At 48.5% G+C, this 23,278-nt stretch overlaps 1 protein-coding gene across 2 annotated transcripts in view; it reads right to left on the bottom strand.

Annotated features, from left to right (window-relative positions):
• Positions 1 to 20,796, bottom strand: part of POP5 (POP5 ribonuclease P/MRP subunit) — a 94,716-nt gene extending 73,920 nt beyond the window's left edge. For both annotated transcript variants that reach the window (XM_086942863.1, XM_086942864.1), the window contains exons 1-3: positions 20,699 to 20,796; positions 16,332 to 16,474; positions 6,753 to 6,902 (exon numbers count right to left, since the gene is read on the bottom strand). In XM_086942863.1, coding sequence (XP_086798989.1) covers positions 6,753 to 6,902; positions 16,332 to 16,474; positions 20,699 to 20,718 — 313 coding nt within the window. In that variant the 5' untranslated portion in view covers positions 20,719 to 20,796. The remainder of the gene's footprint in view (positions 1 to 6,752; positions 6,903 to 16,331; positions 16,475 to 20,698) is intronic.
• Between the last annotated feature and the right edge of the window lie 2,482 nt (positions 20,797 to 23,278).

Here is a 23,278-nt window from a genome sequence, read left to right as displayed (position 1 = left end):
TCATCCTTCACTGGTTATGTCCCTTGTTAGTGATTTTAGCCGCACAACAGGGTATTTTGATGGACAGAAAGGCCATCTCCTAAACAAGCTCAAAGGCAGGGGCCATCAGCCATTTCTTTAAGGATTGTCATGAGCATAACACAGTGCCTCAAAGTCAGGCATTCCCAACCACTAGAGGCCACACAGTAGTAATAAGAAAAGAGCAAATCTGTGGGCCTTTACCATCACTGCAGTTGACCTGAGGAGCGAATTACTCAATCCCTGCAGCTGATCAGATTTTAAGGGATTCCTTAGGTCCTCCAATTCACATTGGTAGAGTTTCACTACAGCTTGCTTGAGATGTAAGTTAGTTGCATAAGGAAAGGAGATACTAGGGAGGGATAGTCACAAAGGTAAACTTAACACATCAGCCTTCAGCCTTCAGAACTCCCGAGGCTTCGCCGGGAGCAACGTTTCTTTTAAAGCCCTTACCGACCTGGTCAGCGCTTGTTCTGCCACCAGCTGCGCTCTGGACTTCCACGCACGGCAGCAAACCCTTCTTAGCAGCCTCCATTCTTTCCCTTCTGCACGCCACCCAGAGCGCCTCCCGCTGATCATCTCCTGAGACGGGGAGCTTCCATCTTGGGCGGCTCTGGGTCAGCGTTGCAGCGTTTGGGCCCCTCCCCCCAAGACAAGTACTTCAGGCGCTCGCTGGTCATCGCGCCTTACACACATCAGCCTTCAGAACTCCCGAGGCTTCGCCGGGAGCAACGTTTCTTTTAAAGCCCTTACCGACCTGGTCAGCGCTTGTTCTGCCACCAGCTGCGCTCTGGCCTTCCGCGCACGGCAGCAAACCCTTCTTAGCAGCCTCCATTCTTTCCCTTCTGCACGCCACCCAGAGCGCCTCCCGCTGATCGTCTCCTGAGACGGGCGAGCTTCCATCTTGGGCGGCTCTGGGTCAGCGTTGCAGCGTTTGGGCCCCTCCCCCCAAGACAAGTACTTCAGGCGCTCGCTGGTCATCGCGCCTTACACACATCAGCCTTCAGAACTCCCGAGGCTTCGCCGGGAGCAACGTTTCTTTTAAAGCCCTTACCGACCTGGTCAGCGCTTGTTCTGCCACCAGCTGCGCTCTGGACTTCCGCGCACGGCAGCAAACCCTTCTTAGCAGCCTCCATTCTTTCCCTTCTGCACGCCACCCAGAGCGCCTCCCGCTGATCGTCTCCTGAGACGGGCGAGCTTCCATCTTGGGCGGCTCTGGGTCAGCGTTGCAGCGTTTGGGCCCCTCCCCCCAAGACAAGTACTTCAGGCGCTCGCTGGTCATCGCGCCTTACACACATCAGCCTTCAGAACTCCCGAGGCTTCGCCGGGAGCAACGTTTCTTTTAAAGCCCTTACCGACCTGGTCAGCGCTTGTTCTGCCACCAGCTGCGCTCTGGACTTCCGCGCACGGCAGCAAACCCTTCTTAGCAGCCTCCATTCTTTCCCTTCTGCACGCCACCCAGAGCGCCTCCCGCTGATCGTCTCCTGAGACGGGCGAGCTTCCATCTTGGGCGGCTCTGGGTCAGCGTTGCAGCGTTTGGGCCCCTCCCCCCAAGACAAGTACTTCAGGCGCTCGCTGGTCATCGCGCCTTACACACATCAGCCTTCAGAACTCCCGAGGCTTCGCCGGGAGCAACGTTTCTTTTAAAGCCCTTACCGACCTGGTCAGCGCTTGTTCTGCCACCAGCTGCGCTCTGGACTTCCGCGCACGGCAGCAAACCCTTCTTAGCAGCCTCCATTCTTTCCCTTCTGCACGCCACCCAGAGCGCCTCCCGCTGATCGTCTCCTGAGACGGGCGAGCTTCCATCTTGGGCGGCTCTGGGTCAGCGTTGCAGCGTTTGGGCCCCTCCCCCCTAGCCACTCCCTCTCATGTGTCCCTACATAATGGCGGGCCAGTCCCGGCAGCGCAGCGGACGAGCGCAGCGGGCGCGACGAAGGCGCGCCGAAGTTGCGCCTAAGTTAAGCCCGTCTGCGCCCGTCAGCGACTGGCCGGGACCAAGGGCCATAGACCCTGCCCTTCCTTTGTCGTACTCCTCTGCCCAGCTACTGTCCCTCTCTGTCTCTGCTCCTCTCTCTCCTTCTGCAGTTCAACACCTATCCTCGCATGGTATTTATGCTCCCCACTTTCCCTGTCCTTCCCCGGCTTCTCCCATTTCCTCACCCTTCACCCCTTCTATGCCCTCTGCTACTGGCATCATTTCTGGTCCCCCAGCCGCCTCTGCTATCCTTCTTAATACCCGTTCCGCCACCAAAAATCAAACTGCCCTTTTCAATCTCTTGGACACTGATTCCCCGGATTTTCTTTTCCTCACCGAAACCTGGTTTTCCTCCGACTCACTCCCCGACCTTCTTGCTATTCTTCCTAGTACCCACTATGCTCTTCGTGCTGACCGCCCTGACGGAAAAACTGGAGGGGGTGTGGCGATGATAATTCGTTCTTCTATGAAGTTTCAGCTGCTTCCGCACCCCGCATATCCAGTGTTGACTTCCTGGTGGCACGTTCTCTCAATCTTCCGGTACCCCTCACGGTGGTCCTCGTGTACCGCCCACCCCAAAGCATGCCTTCATTCGTGTCCACCCTGCAGGATCTTCTGGCCACTTTGGCGGTAAATAATTCCTCGCTGCTCCTGCTCGGTGACTTCAATTTTTGGCCGGGTGATCCGAGGGAAGATTCCTCTTCCAAAGATTTCTCTGCCACACTTCAGTGCTTCAATTTCCTACCTCATGTTTTGGCCCCTACCCACATTCATGGTCACATTTTAGACCAAATTTGGTCCTTACGCTGTCAACTCTCGCCCACTTCTATTTTACCTTGTGTTTGGTCGGACCACTCCATGATCTCCTTTTCTATTCATCTAGGTCATGTGGAGAAAGCTCCCCTGCCTAAAAACATCTTGGCCCGAAGCTGGAATAAGACTGATCTTAATAATCTTTCATCTTTATTGTCTTCATCCGCTCCCACCCTGACCCACCTATCTCTGGAAAGTCAGGCGCACGCCATTAACACCTGGCTTTCTTCTGCTTGCGACCAGGTCGCTCCTCTCAAAAAAATTAAATCGGCCCGCCCCCATGACGCTCACAAGTGGTTTTCGAGTGACCTTAAATCCCTGAAATTAGAGCTCAGGCGCTCGGAGCGTCATTGGCGTCGCAACTACTGCCCTACCCTCCGTCTCAAATATAAAGCCCTCCTTAATACCTACAAAAAAGCCATTTTAGCGGCCAAATCCAAATACTTTAATGAGCGCGTGGCCCTGTCAGCCAACAAGTCCCGTGAGATTTTCTCACTTGTTCACAGTCTTGCTACCTCCCATCGTGCCTGTCTCTCCCCTGCTCCTTCTCAATCCCTCTGTCATTCTTTGAACGATTATTTTATCAATAAAATTATCACCATTAAAGCTAATATTCCCATCGTGTCCCCTCCTGCTCTGCCTGATCATTCTTATCTATCTTCTTCTGTTTTGGATCATCTTGAACCCATCTCTCCTGAGCTTTTCCTTGACCTGCTTGTCAAGGTCAAGTCGGGTTCTCCTGCAGATTGTGCCCCTGCACGGATCCTTAGAACTCTTTACACTAGCTGTCCGGCCCCCCCCTCACTTTTCTTAACACTTCTTTGGTCTCGGGCTGTGTTCCCCCCTCCTTTAAATCTGCTATTGTTTTTCCTATTTTGAAAAAGGCTGGCCTCGATCCCTCCCTTCCATCTAACTTCAGGCCGATTTCTCTTCTCCCCTACCTAGGGAAGATTCTTGAAAGCTACGTAACATCCTGCCTTTCCGCCTACATTGAGGAGAATCATCTTCTGGCCTCCCACCAGGCGGGTTTTCGTCGTGGCCACTCCACTGAGGGAGTGGTTCTCGCGGTCCTCGATGAACTTAAGGGCAAGGCCGATAGCAACCTCCCCCAGGCCTTGGTCCTTTTGGACTTGTCCGCTGCGTTTGATACTGTCGATCATGCCATCCTTCTCGACCGTGTCAGCGCAGCGGGCATCCAAGGTACCGCCTTCTCCTGGATCGCGTCCTTCCTCCAAGGCAGGTCACAGGCAGTCCACCTTTCTGATTTCTCTGCTCCCCCACTCCCGGTCACTTGTGGGGTCCCTCAAGGTTCTTCCCTTTCCCCTCTCCTCTTCAATCTTTACATCCGTCCCCTCATCTCCTCTCTTCTCGAGCTGGGGGTCTCTGTGTATAATTACGCTGATGACCTCCAGCTCGTCTTCGATCTTTCTTCCCCAGCTGACTCTCTTCCTAAGTTCTGTTCTACTCTTCTTTTCATTTCCCAGTGGATGAGCTTCAATCATTTGAAGCTCAATCCCGATAAAACAGAGCTTGTCCTTACCGGCGGTTCATCTAATCCCTGGTCCTCTGCTCATTGGCCCCTTTCCTTTGGTCCCCCCCCTCTCCTGTCCCCTCAGTCCGGACTTTGGGCATCAAGATCAGCAATGATCTATCCATCCACGCCCAAATCAGTTCCGTTGTATCCTCCTGTTTTTCTTCCCTCCGCCTCATTCGCAAGATTTCCCGGTTTTTTTCTGTTGATGCCCTCAAAACCATCATCACGGCCCTTATTACATCCCGCCTGGATTATGGCAACGGCCTGTACGTAGGCATCCCTGCCTACGAAACTCACCGTCTCCAGGCCATCCAAAACCAGGCGGCCCGTCTTATCCTTTGTCTTCCCAAATTCTCCCACATCACCCCAGCCCTCAAATCCCTTCATTGGCTCCCGGTTCTTTTCAGGTCCCGGTTTAAATTAGCATGCCTGGCTTTCCGAGCGCACGCTCGTTCTGCCCCGCTTTTCATTAACTCTCTTATCTCCTCCCATGCTCCCAGCCGCTCTCTCCGTTCTTCTTCTCTTTCTCTTCTTCATGTTCCCCGCTTCCGCAAAACCCGAACCGGGGGCACCCGATTCTCTGTCCTGGCCCCCCAGATCTGGAACAATCTCCCTCTCTCCATCCGCTCTATCCCCATTTTTTCCCACTTCCGCATAGCCCTTAAAACTTTTCTTTTTCTTCAGGCTTTTCCCGACTAACCTCTCATGGGACCCTCTGTAGCATCTGTTGTGTTCCTCAGCGCCAGGAAGCCGCTTGGCCGCAGTGCGCTTTAGAAATTTCTTTTTCATTTCATTTCATTTCATTTCAACCTTACACTTGGTGTACTACTTCAGGTTATTCATCATTCAGGAGTGTAATATTTCTAACAAAATGTAGTCTTACATGTCTCCCCTCACCTCACCCCCTGTAATTCAGGGGGCGCAGCCTAATTTAAGATTATAAAGTAATTTATGTAACTTCTCACCTGTAGGTGGAGATCTCGGCCACTGGGCAGAGATCTCCCTATGGCAAAGCATAGGATAAAGGTTTAAAAGTTTATTAAGGTTTTATAAAAATTAAGTGAAAATACGTTTAAGATAAATATACATGAAATTTAAAATAAATGTAGATTACACAAAATGCTACATTGCTAACTTACTTTTGATTTAAATATGTAATTATTTTGAATTCATTCAAGCAAAATTATTTCGCTTATGAATTAAATGAAAAACAAATTTCCACTCAAGGTAAAAAAGTATACATATTATGTTGTAAAAATTTAAGTTATGTTTAGAATGAATTTAACATAAATAACTTAAAAAAAATAGTTACTTCTATTTTTATATTTATTAAGTGTTAGCATTGTATAATTGTTTTATGTGTATGTAATTATTCAATAAAAATTATTCATATTTTTAAAAGTTAAAATAAGGTAATTTGACATTCATTACTATGGGATTTGATTTCGAGTCCCGGCCTCTATTATTTTCTAAAGGTGGCGCAATACTAGTGGTGGGCCAGGCGCGGTGCTGGACTTACTCCAGTTCAGAGCTGGAGTACATTTCTACTGTTTTCGGTTCTTTTTGGCTGCAGTAACTATAGAAGTGCTGTTTGTGAATAGCATGGGGATTGCTCTTTTGTAGGTGGGTGCATGTCCATCCCTAAACCCCTCCTTACTTCTCACTTAACCCCTCCCCTTTAGTGGTAAGTATTTCCCATTTTCAAGCCTACCACTCACATCACTACTAAAACTTAGGCTGATGTATGCGGAGATCTTCATACACAAAAGATAGGAGAGGCATAGATCTCCCCATGTAGGTTTACGAATGCCATTTTATCGTTCATTAGTAATACTTTTTGTTGTACTACTAAATGTACTACAAAATGCAATTTTGTCACTAGGTCCCTAAGACTTGCTCCGAGGGAGTTGGAGAGGTGGGGTGCCTCTAGCAGAATCTCCACGACCCAACGTCCTACCCAAATATGGTTTCCCCCACACCTGGATTGACAACCGTCCACAAAACATACCTGACTAATTCTTCACTAGCTGGAAAGAAGGGTGACCAAGAACGAAGAGTACCACATTAACCATACAGATAAAGCCTCTTGTCCTGTGAACAACGGCCAAGTGAAATTATCCTCGGGTAATACGGTCATCAGAAGATCACCCCTTCAAAAAAATGTTCTTTAGTAGAATCGCCTTACAAGAGGATACTGCCAACGTTCTAAAATTCCAGAAATATTCACTGCCTTGCCAGCAGGCTGTGAGAACTCTGCGCTTCAAAGAAACGTTATTTGTTTTAAATGTCCGCGTCATGGCAGCTTGTCCTGCTATCAGATCTACAGAACCAATGACACAACCTTGTTATCAATTCAGTGGCCGCCTCTCACTCATTTCCTAGAGTCAATGAAGATCAAAAGCAGCGACTCACCTCCGACATGCAGGGTATTGAAGAAACAGGGGTACTGCCGGTTTCTGCCTACAAGGCAGGTGATAAAGGGTAACGTGGACCACAGCAACTGAAAGAACTCCTTCCGACATCGAATTAGAACAACTCCTGTGTAGGCATTTAGGTATTTCACTGTGAAATCAAATTGATACAGGTTTAATAAGGGATTTATTTTTATTAAATTAATTTAGCAGAGATAAAATTACAGTCCCATAAAACCATGCAGAAAACATGCCGGGGTCTCTAGCTCCCTTCGCCGCACATTTCAGCGAGATTGTTTTACGTATTTGTTTGTTGGTCAGTTCATCAATGGGAGGGGGAGAAAAGGAGCAGCAACATTTTATCATTTAGTCAAACTCATGCTTGCATTAATCTGCACCCCAACTCTGTAGTCCCTCCTCTGCTGGCACCTGTTACCAGGTGTGTATCGTCCACTTCACTCAAGCTAAAAGTATGTCATCGGTGAGCCGCATATTTTCTGGAATTTACAGGGCCAACCCTTGCTTTTAAGTATTCCTCTCTGGGTTGGTCCACTCCTTTGCATGTCTTTCTCAAATGGGCCAGTGAGCGCTCACCCATACCACTGCTAGGTCATTCATCCGATGGAGGAGAGGATCAACTTACTTTTCGTCACGTTTACCACATTCGGAGTGACCAGCACCATAAATTGAAGCAGAGACCACAACTTCCAGCACTGCCATCAGAGTGTCTGGCCTCCACTCAGAATATATGCACAGCACTGCAGTTCCACAAGGTGGGGATGAGAGTGCTTGTTCCCCTCCCACGTTTCCTACAGCGGCCAACCATCTTGTATAACGTGCTGTTAAAATGAAAAGAATGCGGTACAAGGCCCTCTGCCTCTCCTAAAAGACACTCCATGGTGACACCCAACAATCCATTTGAAAATCGTTCAGCATTATCACCCATTCAGACTCGGGTCGACCACAAACTCTTCTATTCAACATATTTAAAATGTAATCTGCAGGATTTTCAACAGGATAAACCTCAGACGACGTTTTATGGCCACCTCGCTAGGGCGCACCAATGCCACTTCCCAATCTAGGTCTTCGAGTGGATCTACATCCATTTCCCATTTGTCGCCAAGGCCACCCAGTCAGACAGGGGTGTTGTTTGAGTGATTTGTAAATAGACAACACAGCTCCGTTTTTTAGTGGCTACCTTAGGGCCCTTCTTTCCATGAGGGGGATTTTGGGCTGGACTGCCTTCATCATTATGAGTGGCCGCGTTTGATATAAACAACTGTCAAGCGAGAAAGTGTATGTTGAGACATTTTATTATTGTTAAATTAAAATTAGGTCTTTGATTTGTTCCTCTTCAACCAGTAAAAATCTGAAAAGGTAGGGACGAGTCGCATTAAACAGGAGCCCTGAAGGGGAGACCTTTCTTGCTGCACTTTAACAATCTTAGGTTCAAGCTACTGTAGCACAAGAGGTTTTAGACAGCAGGATCCTGAGGCATGCACTGGAACTGACTCCAGGACTTCCAGCACTGAAAACGTCTGCAGAAATCCCAACATCTCCGAGTCCTCTGAAACTGCATCACTTCAGACCTTGCAGGATCCCAGATAACTGATACCGGACTCTCACCCATGACACAGATGTTTGTAGCTTTTTTTCTAACCATGACAACAGCACAGATTCCAGCACCAGCCCCAACACACCAGTACCTAGCCTAATGTCGACAAATAATGGCCTGTGCCCTACCAGGGAGTCCAGTGCATGAACTTGGAAAAGGCCTGTGGCGCCTGGGTTTGCAAGTACAGAATCTTACTTGCTCAAACGTCTATTGTGTCCATCAGGGACAGCATTCTTTCCTTCAGTATTAAAGAAGTAAGGAAAATAGTTTAACTTGAATTTTTTCAATGTCCATGATTTAAAAAAAGAAATTTACTAAATCCTGCAGTTCCTTGATTAAAAAAATATATTTACAGGTCGTATGGACTTATCTATCCGTCTTCCAGCTCACTCCTGACATGTCAATCGCTGTGCGTGGCAAGCGGGGAACTACCTTAAACCATCCAGCTATGTCTGGGGACCAAAACATGTAAATTTCTTGATTTTTCTTGGAAAACTTGGTTCTAGTGCAATGCAATTTACATTTATTTATTATAAGCTGTATTGTCCAAATATGGGAGATGTCAATGGATGAAGCACTGAAACGCTCTGAATTCCACAAGATGCATTCAAAGATTTGGCATAATTTGCTGGCTCCTTCTGTGTTATAAAGCTCCAAAACGTAATACGAAGGACTTCTCGTCCCCACCAACTACTCGGGTGCGAATGAGCAGAAAAGACTTGACTGGGGTGTTGACCTTAGCGGGGAAATTCTGAAAATTCAGGGCCAGTACTGGATAGAAAGTGACTTGGGAACACTGTGCTGAAAATCTAGCTTTAGCAAGACTGCTACTAGACATGTGCACCACAATGCATTTTTAGAGATAGTTTTATCTATGGGGCTGAAACGACAGGAACACTAGTGTAAACAGATGGATTCATCAGTGCAATATATTGTTGCTTTGCCAGCTCCTTGAAGAAATACTGTGTATCCTAGGAAGAGAAAAAGACACATTGACACTATAGGCAAATCTACCCTCTTACTCCAGATTCCCAAATGACCAAGACATGTAAACAGGTCAGGTACACCAAGTACTGAGAAATAGGAACCAACAACCAAGTCGCCTCAGACTCAACCCAAATCTACTGGCATTTTCGTACCACTACAAACTCACCTTTTCAAAATGTGCCTAGAAACGTAAATATTGTTCTTAATGTGCCTAGAAACGTAAATATTGTTCTTCTCTCCCCATAACTATATTGTTACTGCACTAATGTTTTCTCTGTTACTTATGAAGTGCACTGTTGCTCCTGTGGGCAGGCCTACTCTATACAAAAACGTAATAACTGTACAGTAACTATATTACACGCATTCTTCAGCCATAATAATCATTTATCTTTCTCTTACCTACTCGAACTATTTGTAAAATAGTTTTCAAAAAGGCAAATTTGCAGGAGGCAAAGAGAGTATGTGACTACTACTTTTTCTTTAAGGTTTAAGGCACTTGCTGAAACACAGGCCAATGATTTTCTTTTAGGACCGCATGCACATGACTTCAAATGCTAAATGCCTGAAAGTACCATAGTTATTACATCGAGTTACTTGTACGTTCTCATTTAACAGACACTTTAAGAAATTGAGGGGGGTGAAAACCTTTCTTAAGAAACATCCTCAATCCTTGTAAGGGTGAACCACAAAAGTCACTAAATTAACCTGTGCTTAAACCTATGGTAGGTTGGCACAAAAGCAGTCAGAAACACAAAAACAGGAGCTGGAGAGGGACAGACAAAAGGGCACCCTCCACTCAAAACCGGATCAAAAACAACAATGCCCCAATGTCAATCACCTCAGTAGTCTTTCTGTTAATTACTTCTAACATGATCCTTAAGACACACGTCCGTTTTAGGACACAGTGGTGCAACTAAAAGCCACGTCATATATCGGGGTGTAATCCTAAAGCAACATGGTGTGGTGCCAGTGGACCCTACATTAAGGGATATTAATTACAAGCATTTGCAATGCAATAGGTCTCGCAGTATGTAAGTTAGAGCTTTTGGTATTGCTTTTGATATTGTTTTTCACAATCTATTGTAGTACTCCTAAATAATTTTTCCGTTAAACAAGAAAAGGTAGTAGTGTCCAAAATGGAAAAGTCCGCAACATTCATTGGAATATTTTAGATAGTCATAAAGATGGAAACGCGTTATATAAATAGACAAAGTCAAATTCTAAAATGGTATATACTGGGTGCTCTAGAAACTCAAGGCGCCTACTACCTAGAGGCGCTATATTGATGTACAAGAATGTACAGCCAAAAATAATGCTTTGTATAGGTGAGGTTCTAATTACAGCACTCCAAATAATTAAATTCTTTTAGTCTTTATCTGCGTATTGCACAAATGTATATATATACTATTGTCAACAGTAGGGTCAGAAGGTAGGGTAGGGATAGTCACTATATTCACATCAGCATGTAGGTCAGGTAGCTTGACCGGTGAGACCACTGAAATCAATGGTGATCAGGTTTTTTTTGGGAAGGTATGATGGTGTTAAAGTCTGGGAGTCCCAGTGCTTAATTTGAGCCAGTGGTAGTGGAGCCCACCAGCACTCATTTATGGGCTCCAGAACTTATCTTCCCTCATTAGGTACTGACCAGGAGCCTGAGAGGGGAAACACAGAAAAGGATGGGAAAGACTGAAAAAACGGCAAAAAAGGAAGAAAGCAAGAACCTGCAAGAGTGAAACAAAGGGGCAGAGAGTGGCTCAAAGAGGCGTGTGGTAAATTCAAGACTATGAAGCCTTGGTATCTGGCACGCCAACACTGAATTGCACTGACCGCGGACTTCTGAGCAGTGCTTCAGCACCGGCACTCATTATTTTACAAATTAAACACTGACTATGGGATGCATTTCAATTGGTTGCAGGTTAGATGGGTCCAAGGAAGGTGACACCCTCCCACCCACACACACCTCCACATGTGGGTGAGTTTAGAGATATGTATTCGTGGACGATAACCAATCCCAAAACCTGAGTCTGTCCCATGCATGCTAATAGACGCGATTCAGGCTGCAGACTCCGGATTTTTTTAAGCCAAAAATGGCTTTATTTTGGCAGTTTCATGCCTGAAATTGAAATTGTCACTTCTTCAGTAGAAGTCAATATGGGCAATACATTCTCCCAATTTTTTTTATCTCCAACTTTACTCTTCAAAAATGTTGCTGTCTCCTTGGCAGAGTTAAAAATTCTCCTTTTCACAGATGTTATCATAACTGAAGACACGTCGATTGGCTGTTTCCTTCTGAAATTGTCTCTTCTTCAGTAGAAATAAATTGGGGAAATACTTTCTCTCAAATATGTTTTCTTTATTTTTCAAATCTCCCACTTAACTCATCTACAATGCTGCCAGGCATGCTGTCCTTGGCAGAGTAAAAAAAATCCTTTTCGCCGATGATATCTAACTTAAGACTCATCGAAAAGTAAGACGAAGGCAACTTCCAACACTTGGAAACACAGGCCGGTTCGTAGCAGCAGAGAGAGAAGCAGACAAAGCTGGCAGACATCGATCCGAGCTGCACAGCAAGGGGAGGGGGCGCGGTGAGGAAAATTAAGGGCTGAGGGAACACTTGTTGCAGTGTTTCAAAACCCGACAACAAACCTCTGGCTCTGGAGGCAGAGCATCCCGCCTCCCGGGTCCTTCTTTTACCACTACATGTCCCACCCCTCCAAACCCCCTTCTCGTACCGCCAGTCCACAGTGTGACTTTGAAAGGAAAATGACTAAATCTTTCCTAGCACTTGAGAAATGGCGGCCACAGACCCTCGACTCTTAAAGACCCGAACTGCACCCACACTCTTGCGGATCCCTGCAAAGCCTCTACGCTCTTTAACACTCATTTGTCGCTATTCTACCAGCCCCAGAACTTGGGAATTCACAGCAGTTTCTCGCCCCCTCTTGTCCTCTGGAAGCCCCTCGACACGCCAGCCTCCTGCTGACGTAGGAAATCCCCTGGACCCCTCAGCCCATCAAAGTGCTGGACCTACAACAATATCCACACATCCATGGCACACGTCACAGGACGTGACCTCATGAAAGGTGGCTTGCACCATCTGACTCATTGCCTCCCCTCGCTCACCCCTTAGATGCGACTGCCTCAGAGAAGCCAGTGCATGAGCAGCGTTCTGTCTGGGATTCGATCTCGCCCCAGAGAGGCCAAGAGTGAATGTGTAGCTCCTTTTGCTCCAGTAATCGAGCTCCTGGTAAAATAAGTGGGGGACGCCGTCCACCCGCGTGGTACCCCGGCTCAAGCCCTGCACACATTCCCTCAACTCTACTCCGTCATCCCCGGTAGCCCCTCAGATCTTTTCACAGCTCCTGGCCCCTTCACCTCTCCGATTCCACGCCCACACACGTCCTCTCTTACCTGCCGCGACGAGAGCTTCAGTCAGGAGAGACAAGTTCACCAGAAATGTGGGCATTGTCCGGATCCATGAACGGCAGCTCTCCGTGGAGGGGGGCTGAGAGGGGGGCACTGCTGAGGAGGGAAGGAGGGCCACAGACAAGGGAGTGAGAAAGAGGGGGGCAGTGCTGGCAGAGGGGGCCCTGATGACAGAGTGACGCGGAGGGGTCACTGCTCTCGTCACGCGGAGAGGGGACGCTCTCGGGCTGGCCCTTCTGCAAGAGTGGCGCGAAGAGTGACAGTCCCAGCAGAGCAGCTCTCTTCAGGTGGCCGCGCTGCTGCGCCAGCCCCGCCTGCTATGGGATGTGCAAAGCCCAGAGGATCCTGTGCCGAGAGAGAGGGAACGAGGGAGAGGGGAGGGGAAGTGTGCTACAACTTCTGGGAGGCAGGAAACATGGGTAACAACAACTGCAGGGGGAGGGGTCACAACTTCAGCCACAGAGAGAGAGAGAGAAGCGAGTGATTCCAGAAAGTGCGTGACAACACCAAGCATAAGTGTGGGAAACAAAAACTCTAGGGGCCGAGAAAGGGGCAATGCATGCTAAGCGGAGTAATGTCTACATACAATACGCCAGATAGAGGGGTTTGGAGAGTTTAACAGACTTACAAAAAAGGAATATTACACCATGGACTAAATCATGGGTACTCGCCAACATTTCCTGGGGGAGGAGGCGCGAAGTACTGTACAGCAAACGTGATCGCGTGCGCGTTTCAAATCGCCTTTAACAGACTTACAAAAAGCTCTGATGATGCACCTAATCCTAATAAGGCTGAGGATACCACAGAGCCCAAAGACTCAGTCTGTGCCACCCTATGAGGAAGAGGAATGCGTTGGAAGGAGCAAGGTCTAGTGGAGAGCCCTACCGATACTCCCTGAGTAACGTGTGAGGAAACAGCTGTGTACCGATTGGGTCATTGCCGGTGTGCATAAGCAATACGGCTTCCCCCATATGCAACGAGAGGGCCGTTGTGACTTGAACTGTATTGCGAGTACCATGTGGGAAGCACCAGGTCCACATCGCCGCGTTGCCGTCACCCGGTATACCAGACGGTGCCACCTCTGAGTTATTTGTTGCCAGGAGTGTCAAGACTTGTAATGTCCTTAATAGGCTACCCCATATGCCAGGAGCGGCTGTCGTGCTGAAGGCGACTGCAACAGAAAAGTGTGAGCTTCAGCAAAGAATATTGCATCAACCCCATATGCCAGAAGGGGCTGGCGGCACCTGACTGAACCACCAGGATCGGGAAGGGGTCTGCCTGAGACGTTGCACCCTTGCTGGGCTCCGTTCAGGAGCCAGAGGATCGAATTCGCCCTTAAGGGAAAGAGTGACATACCTTATCTTTGAGGAGAGGTCATCCGAACGGTGGGACAAGCCGGTAGCATGGCTTGAGGGGAGAGAGCCTACGTCTGCTGGCTCAATTTTCCGAGGGACGCCTGACTTTGCCAAACAGTATACAGGCTTGTGAGTGCCCACGGAGAGGGCACTCGCTGCACCACTGGAAGTTTTTATACCACCAGAGCACACACCAAACGCATAGTTTTCAAAGACGGCGGCTGCCTCCGCAGGACACGCAGAACCCCGCTCCGTTTTCTATGTTCATGCCGGCCCGGCTGCTATGTATGGGAATGATAGAGGAAAGCAGGAAGTAATAGGCGGAGTCCCCGCTGCACGCTGGTCGGTGGGATCGCTGGAGGTCCTCCCTCCGGCCGCGCGCGGTGCAGGCTGGGATCGCGGGGGCGGCTGCGGGCCCGGGAGATAGTAGGTGGAAAGGACTGCGGAGGACCCGGCGGTAGCCCGCAAGGAGCGGCTCACACCGGGGAGGGGGGCACCCGGCACCAGCGAGCGACCCCCCCCCCCCTCCCCCCCGGGATGGGAGACAGCCGGGGTGAGCTGCGGCAGCGCGCGGGGCCATAATTTAAGGTATTTATTTTATGACTGTGTAAAGCAGGAACCATGCCAGGCGTCAGAGCACTTTTCATATTTATTCCAGCGTGGGGAGCTATGTGACCCCCTCAGGGGAAGGGGGGAATGCCTGTATGTGTGCGTGTGTGTATGCGACGGCGGAGGGGTGGGGGGGGGGACGTCTCCCCGTGCGTGTATGTGCGCTTGTGTATGTGTGTGGTGCTGTGTGCGCATGCGTGCAGGGGGGGTGTGCCTGTGTATGTATGCTTCCCAGGAGACAGCCACGGCCAGCATGTTCGCGCGCGCGTGGCCTGCACCGATCGCCTTTTGCGAGATGCGCGCGGCCGGCACTGTCTCCTGGGAAGCACAGTCAGCAACAAAAGATCTCTGGCGAGACACAGCGCTGACGCGCTGTGTTTTCGCTACGAGACCTAAAAAAGGATGAAGTAGTGTAACGTAATTTTGAGTAATTGATCAGTCTTTACATATACCCAGCATAGGTAGAAACACTCGCCGTGTTTTCTCCTCCTGCTAAATGGGAAAGTGCAAGGGATGATGCAGTGAGCCAGTTGATCAACATTAGCCATCAGGCTCACGGTGGTCGCTTACGTGAGGCACTTCCTATATTTTTTAATTCATATCCATTGATGTAGGGCCCACTGGCACCATACCGTGTTGCTTTAAGATTACACACTTAAGGCTCTGGTTAGATGTGATTATTAGAAAGACTACTGGGGTGATTGACACTGGGGTTTTGTTGTTTTTGGATACTAAAGTAGTACGGCCTAACTTAGAGGCACAGTGTTAAGTATTTATGCAGCACAAGAATAGCAATAAAGTGGAAATACAGCACGAGAAAAATCCCACACCAATTTAGAAATAGAGAAAATTGTTATAAAGGACACCAAAACGAAATATGCCCAATCAGTAGAACCGTGGTTATGCATTTTTAAAGTTCTATGTGAAAAATAGTGCCTAAAAGATCAAAAGATCAAAGCATCAACCACGGCAAAGTTAAAAGTTATGGGCGACCACCATGGAGCATAGTTTGAATACACAAGGTGGATTGGGCCCCAGTCTCTGCTTACCTTTGGACTTGGAAGTGGCGGCCAGTAAGTTTTGGAGGGAGGGGAGGGGGGCAGACGGACGGGACACAGGCACACATACACAACACTCACAGCCATGAATTCACACCTCTGCGCACACAAACACATCCATTCACAACACTCTTTACCAAACATTCATACACGCATGCACCAAACATAAATTTAAAAGAAAACACACACCTGAAGCCAGCTCTGTCTCTGAGGTTCCAGGAGGTTTGGGTCAGCTGCTGCCTTCCCTCATTGGCTTATCTAGTATTCCAAAACTAGGTCCTTCATATCCCCGGGCTGACGTTAAGACTTAGCGCCAAGACACCACTGGGTATTCGTGCTCTTAAGTTATATTAACATAACAATGGCAACTTGCCTAAACTTTCATTTTCCCTAACATATAGCAGGATAGCATACAGGGAATTCATGTGACACTTCCTTAATCTTCACCTCCCCCAATAACGCTCAAGTACTGTTCATCACAGCCACTCTTGCTACCACAGAACACTTATTCTAACGACATGGCTCAGTACCTGAGAGAGAGATGGTACAAGCGGCCCAACCAAAGTCTCCATGCAGCCGAATTAAAGCGTCTTTCAAGTTGTACAGGACCAGCTCCTGGGTGATGTTCTTCCGCTCCAAGGGATCTGCCAGAACAACCTCACAAAGAAGATACCTGTAATGAAGGAGTGAGAACAATGAAAAAGACACCAACACCTTACCAAGCTGACATTTTGCTCATTTAACTGGATAGCTATAAAGATCTCAACGTCAATGCAAAAATCTGAAGCAGACTCTTTGGACCACCCCTCTTAAGCAACTGGTGGTTTCAAAGCAAATCACACTGCTCATCCTGGCAGCTACTAAGACTGGTTACAAGGCAAGGGCAAACCTAGGCAGTATCGACCTGCACCTGGCTCAAATCACCTACATAATAACTAGCACCATAGCATAAGGAACAACTTCAGCCAGTCCTGCTTTTTTAACAAACACCAAAGTATGTTGGAGCGTGTAGTTCCACTTCATCCTATTAGTATCAAGTTCTCGTTATCTTCCATGTAAGGGTGTCTAGATTTCACAGAGAGTTAACAGTGAAAGAAAGAGACAGAGCGGTCCCCCTCTGTAGCAGCTGACTTCATAACAGTCCATTAATATCCTTTGTCATCAGTCCTAGATTACAAGCTGCTCCAATTCACAGCTGAATAACTGTATGGACAGTTTTGAAGGCACAGGACATTTTTAAGTCGTCTGAAAACGCCAATTATTTAACAACTAAAGTTAACAAAATGTGTGTAGAGCAATGAGAGACAGCTAACAATGCTCAAGGGAAAGAAACAAAATAATGATTCTCGAGTGCCCACATACATACACATGTATTGAACATTTAAGTCAATGATGCTTCTACTAAATATATAAATAACACATTTTTTTCTGGGTTATTATAAAAGGTGTTAATGGCAACCAATCTCATCTGGATATAGCGCTCAATGCTGCGTTTCAGCAGCACTGTAAATACCAGGGTTGGTATTATCCAAGTTAATGATTTTTAATTTCCAAGCTGATCGAAGACTGACAGCTGCTTGCTGGGGTTTGAACTTACAGACTAAAGACCACTGTCTGTGTCAATCAGCTCACTGTGCCATCCTGCCTGCCACATTGAAATGTGTGTCCCAAGCACTACATGCACCCATATCACTATAAGCAGGAGAGTCAAGTGTGGCCTATAGGTTACCGCCACTCCGCACCTGGACCACCGAAGACACAGCCCGCACGATGAACACCATCCACTCCGGCTCCCCAACCGACCCCTGCCCCCACCACGTCTTCAACAGGCCCGACTCCACCATCGCACCCCAACTCCGGGACATCATCAACACCTCCTTCAACACCGCCACCTTCCCGGAGAGCTGGAAGCATGCCGAGCTCAGCGCCCTACTAAAGAAACCAACAGCGGACCCCACAGACCTCAAAAACTTCCGACCCATCTCGCTCCTCCCTTTTCCCGCCAAAGTCATCGAGAAGATCGTCAACAAACAGCTTGCCGCCTTCCTCGAGACGAACGGATCCCTCGACCCCTCGCAGTCCGGTTTCAGAGCCAACCACAGCACCGAGACCGCCCTCATCGCAGCCACCGACGACATCCGAGCCCTGCTCGACAACGGGGAAACAGCGGCACTCATCTTCCTGGACCTCTCCGCAGCAATCGACACTGTCTGCCACCGCACCCTAGTCCAACAACTCGACAACACCGGCATCCAAGAGAAGGCACGGAAGTGGATCATCTCATTCCTCGCCGGAAGAACACAGAGAGTCCGCCTCCCCCCGTTTCGATCCGAGGCCACCGAAGTCATCTGCGGCGTCCCGCAAGGATCATCACTCAGCCCCACCCTCTTCAACATCTACATGAGACCTCTAGCCGCCATCGCACGCCAACACAACCTCAACATCATCTCCTACGCCGACGACACCCAGCTGATCCTCTCCCTCACCAGAGACCCCGACACCGCCAGAACCAGCCTACACGAAGGGATGAAAGATGTCGCTGAGTGGATGAAGAACAGCCGCCTAAAACTGAACTCAGACAAGACGGAAGTTCTCATCCTGGGACCATCACCCTCCGCCTGGAACGACTCCTGGTGGCCCCCAGCCCTGGGCACCGCCCCCAAGCCAACAGACCACGCATGCAACCTGGGCTTCATCCTGGACTCCTCCCTCTCGATGACCAGACAAGTCAACGCCATATCCTCATCATGCTTTCACACCCTTCGCATGCTTCGCAAGATCTTCCGATGGATTCCGACCGAAACCAGGAAGACGGTCACCCAGGCCCTCGTCACCAGCCGACTGGACTAAGGAAACACCCTCTACGCCGGAACCAAAGCCAAGCTACAGAAAAGACTCCAACGCATCCAGAACACCTCCGCCTGACTCATTCTGGACATCCCCCGACGCAGACAAATCTCCGGCCACCTGAGGGACCTGCACTGGCTCCACGTTGACAAGAGGATCACGTTCAGGCTCCTCACCCACGCACACAAGTCTCTCCATGACCTGGGCCCCAAGTACCTCAACGACCGCCTGACCTTCTACACGCCCACCCGCCAGCTACGGTCTACCAGCCTCGCCCTCGCAACCGTACCACGCATCCGAAGAGCCACCTCCGGAGGCAGATCCTTCTCCTACCTGGCGGCCAAGACATGGAACTCCCTCCCCATCCACCTCCGGCTGACCCAGGACCACCTCGCCTTCAGGAGACAACTCAAGACCTGGCTGTTAGAGCAGTAGCGGACCCCTTTCCACAAGCGCCTTGAGACCCTTCCGGGTGAGTAGCGCGCTATACAAATGCTGTGATTGATTGATACAATAACAGCGAGCGGTGTATGTGACCTACAGATTGCAAAAACTGTGGTCGGCAGAATATTAACCACTAGAGACATTTCATCAGTATTGGAAGGTAGGGCCTGCTCAGTATACACAAAATTCTGCGGAGGTTGTTTTACCCTGCTGATGTTGCTGATCAGCAAATATTTTTGGCCAGCAGTTCTAATCTTTAGGGAAAGTCAGTGGGTTAATGCTCCTGTGGAACTGTGAGGGCAACTTCCAAGTTCACAGGCTAAAATATAGCTGTCACCAACTCAGCTTTTCATTCTTCGTTTGATGAAATAAGTACTGTAGAGTGGGGTAATAATATCATCACAATGCTGCTCACAAGCAAGACCACTGTAACAGCTACAGGGTAAAAATTGGCACAAATGGCTGGATGCATTCTCCTGTATATGTGGGCATCTCACTATTTCACGTGTGGTGCTGATAATTTAAATAAACGAGGCAGCCCTGTGTCAAGCTCCGCCCCTGCCATTACCTGAGCTTAGGTTAGCCACTGGGAAAGGGTGGTAGCCACAACACTTTGGCCAGGTGAGTCACTCGTTTGCTCTACTTACAGCTAAACCGCCTTTTGTTCATTCAGCAATAGCGCGGAAAGGAGGGAGTTGTTTGAGCCCAGAGGCACCGGATGTATCCTCTTTGAATAACAAGCGTTGGCAAAGTCAAAAGGTCTGTTCTTGGCAAGCATGCAATGTTTTTCATATTTACTTTATTGTAAACATGTGAAATACAAATAAAGAAGTGTCTCCGCAGCCTGTGCACACCAGCCCTGGCAGTGACGTGCACTCCTTTTCAGGATGTGCACATGCGATTAGACCAATTTCTGCCATTGTAAGTGCAAAACAGCCAAAGGATATACAGGGCTGGCATAGTGAATCATGCTCTGGAGGAGGGTGGTAGCAAAATGTGAATCACGCTTCAACAGACCAATGACCATATATAAAGCCATATCTAAAACATAATGTGCAATACTGGTCAGAACATTTCTGGGGGTCCCATTTTATATGTATTCCTAAAGAAATCATTTGCGGTGGCAGATGCAAAATTAATACTGTTTAACACTACATGCTAAGTTTAATAAACAGTGAAATTATAATATATTTCAATAAGACCCGTGCACGATGACGATGCGAAACATTTTAAAACAGTTTTATCTAAAATTAACTGCTTCCAGTCGGAACTTTATCACAGAAAACGGTTCGATGCCGAGAGATCCCATCTGAGTTTGGGTTTCCCTGACATAGACTTTAAATTATAGGAGTCGCCAAGCTGTTTTCCCCGAACATTCCTCGGCGATTCCTCGACTTCTCATTATACTTCACCAGATTGCTACCAATCCAACATGGCGGACAAAATGGGCACACGATGCCCACGCCAATATGTCTTCTATGTTTATGTAAAACGAGAATATACAGCCCGAGCGTGTTCCCTTATTTAATTCTCCGTACGCCCAGTATGGTCGCTTCCATAACAGCATCGTAGTCTTCCCTTCTGAAATTAAACGCGGAAAATTTACCTGGATTTAAACTTCACCATATTGAAACCGTGAGTGTACAAACACGAAGTCAGGAACCGAATAGTGCGTTTAAAACGGAAGGACTATCATACGTAACTTCCGTTGACTCTTTGACTCACAGCTGAGTTAATCGGTTGCACCTGTAAGACCGTTTCAATGTGGAACCTTTGAGTTTAGACTTTTAAAACCCTTGCTAAATAAAATGAATACGTGTGCTCGATTGTGCTGGTACCAGAAAACTAGGGAATTACACTGAAATGAGCTTTGTTTTTTGGGGTATGCGTGACATATGAAAAAACAGCCAGTCACACTTCATTATTTGTGTTGACATTGCAAGTCTCTACAAAAAATTCGAAACAAGCCCAAATATCGTGACTTTTCTTGAATGTAAATTTTCTATTATTTGGATGAAGTTTCACTCACACAGTTACAACTGAGGTACATACATTATTTATCAGTGTTACTGAGAAATTTCCTGGTTAGCACAAAGGAAAGTTTTAATTCTATTAAGGACGCAGAGGCGAGGATTATGCATATCCTTTCTTCATTTTATTGACAGCAAGTTAAAAGATAACAGAAACAAGCATTGGAAATGCAATAGGTCTCGCATTAGAAAAGTAGGAGCTATTGGTCTTGTAAATGAATTTTTTTTGTGTGTGTAGTTTTTCCAAATAGCTACATTGATAGATTTGTCATTTACAATGCCAATAGTTTACATTTTTGTGAATGTGACACCTATAGCATTTGGAATGCCACATGTTTTGTATTGACATGACTTTGATGGCAGCTTTTGTTGTTATGCCACATTTCTAGAGAGCAGGAGAGTGCAGCAGGGGATAGAAGCACAGCCCTGCAAGCTGAGCGTCCTCCCATCGCACACCCATCTGTGGCTTGAGTGGTGTGAGGGTGAGGGGTGTGAGGGTGAGGGGTGTGAGGGTGAGGGGTGTGAGAGTGAGGGATGTGAGGGTGAGGGGTGTGAGCGTGAGGGTTGTGAGTGTGAGGGAGTGTGAGTGTGAGGGGGTGTGAGTGTGTGTGATGGTGAAGTTGAGTGAGTGTTTGTGAGGCTGAGTGTGTGTGACGGTGTGTGTTGGTGAGGGTGTGTGAGGGTGAGTGATGGTGATTGATGTTGATTGAGGGAGTGTGAGTGTGTGGGTGTGTGCCGGTGTGAGGGTGAGTTAGGGAGTGTGATTGTGGGTGAGTCTGAGAGTTAGGTGTTGTGATGTTGATTGAGTGTGAATGAGGGTGAGGGGATGATGGTAAGGGTGTGTGAGGGTGAGGCGTGTTGATTGTGACAAGTTGCAAGGCTGAGGGTGGGTGAGTGTGTGGGAGGGTGTTTGATGGTGAGGGTGTGAGGTGTATTGAGTGTGAGAGTGTTGTGAGGCGTGTGAGGGGAGTGAGCGTGTGTGAGGGTGATGGGGTGTGAGGGTGAGGGGGTGTGAGTATGTGTGAGGGTGAGGGTGAGTGAGGTTGTTTGTGGCTGAGAGTGTGTGAGGTGTAGTGAGTGTTGTGATGGGTGTGAGGGGAGCGTGGGTGTGTGAGTGTAAGGTGTTTGAGGGTGAGGGTGTGTGTGTGTGAGGGTGAGTGAGGGGGTGTGAGGCTTCGGGTGTGTGACGGTGTGTGAGTGTTTGTGAGGGTGAGTGAGGGTGAGAGAGGTGTTGTTAGGCAGAGGGTGTGTGACGGTGTGTGAGGGTGAGGGTGTGTGAGGGTGAGTGTGAGTCATTGTGAGTGAGTGAGGGGGTGAGAGGGTGTGGTTGTGTGACGTGTGAGTGTGTCTGAGGGTGAGTGAGGGAGTGTGAGGTTGTGTGAGTGGGTGACGGTGGGAGTGAGGGTGTGTGAGGGTGAGGGTGTCAGGGTGACTGAGGGTGTGTGAGGGTGAGAGAATGAGTGTAAGGGTGTGTGAGTCTGAGGGGGTTGATGTTGAGAGAGGGTGAGTGGGGTGAGTCTGTGAGGGTGAGGGTGTGCGGTGTAGTGAGTGTGAGAGTGTTGTGAGGGGTGTGAGGTTGTGAGTGTAGCGAGGGGGTGTGAGGGGGTGTGAGGGTGAGGGGGTGTGAGTGTGGGTGAGGGTGAGTGAGGTGGTGTGAGGATGAGGTTGTGTGACGGTGTGTGAGGGTGAGTGTGTGTGTTTGATGGTGAATGATTGAGTGTGAGTGTGTGGGTGTGTGAGGGTGAGGGTGTGCGAGGGTGAGTTACGGAGTGTGAGTGTGGGTGAGTTTGAGAGTTAGGGTGTTTGAGGGTGACTGAGGGTGAATGTGGTTGAGGGGATGAGGGTAAGGGTGTGTGAGGGCGAGGGGTGTTGATGTTGAGATTTTGCAAGGCTGAGGGTGGGTGAGTGTGTGTGAGGGTGTTTGAGGGTGAGTGTGTGAGGTGTAGTGAGTGTGAGAGTGTTGTGTGGTTGTGAGGGGAGTAAGGGTGTGTGAGGGTGATGGGGTGTGAGGGTGAGGGGGTGTGAGTGTGTGTGAGGGTGAGGGTGAGCGAGGGAGTGTGAGTGTGTGTGAGTGGTTGAGGGTGAGAGTTAGGGTGTGTGAGGGTGATGGTGTGAGGGTGATTGAGGGTGTGTGAGGGTGAGGGGATGAGGGTAAG

This window comes from Lissotriton vulgaris, chromosome 11 (genome assembly GCF_964263255.1).
Source record: "Lissotriton vulgaris chromosome 11, aLisVul1.2, whole genome shotgun sequence".
NCBI classification, from domain to species: Eukaryota; Metazoa; Chordata; class Amphibia; order Caudata; family Salamandridae; genus Lissotriton; species Lissotriton vulgaris.
This window is presented reverse-complemented; position numbering and strand designations above follow the sequence as displayed.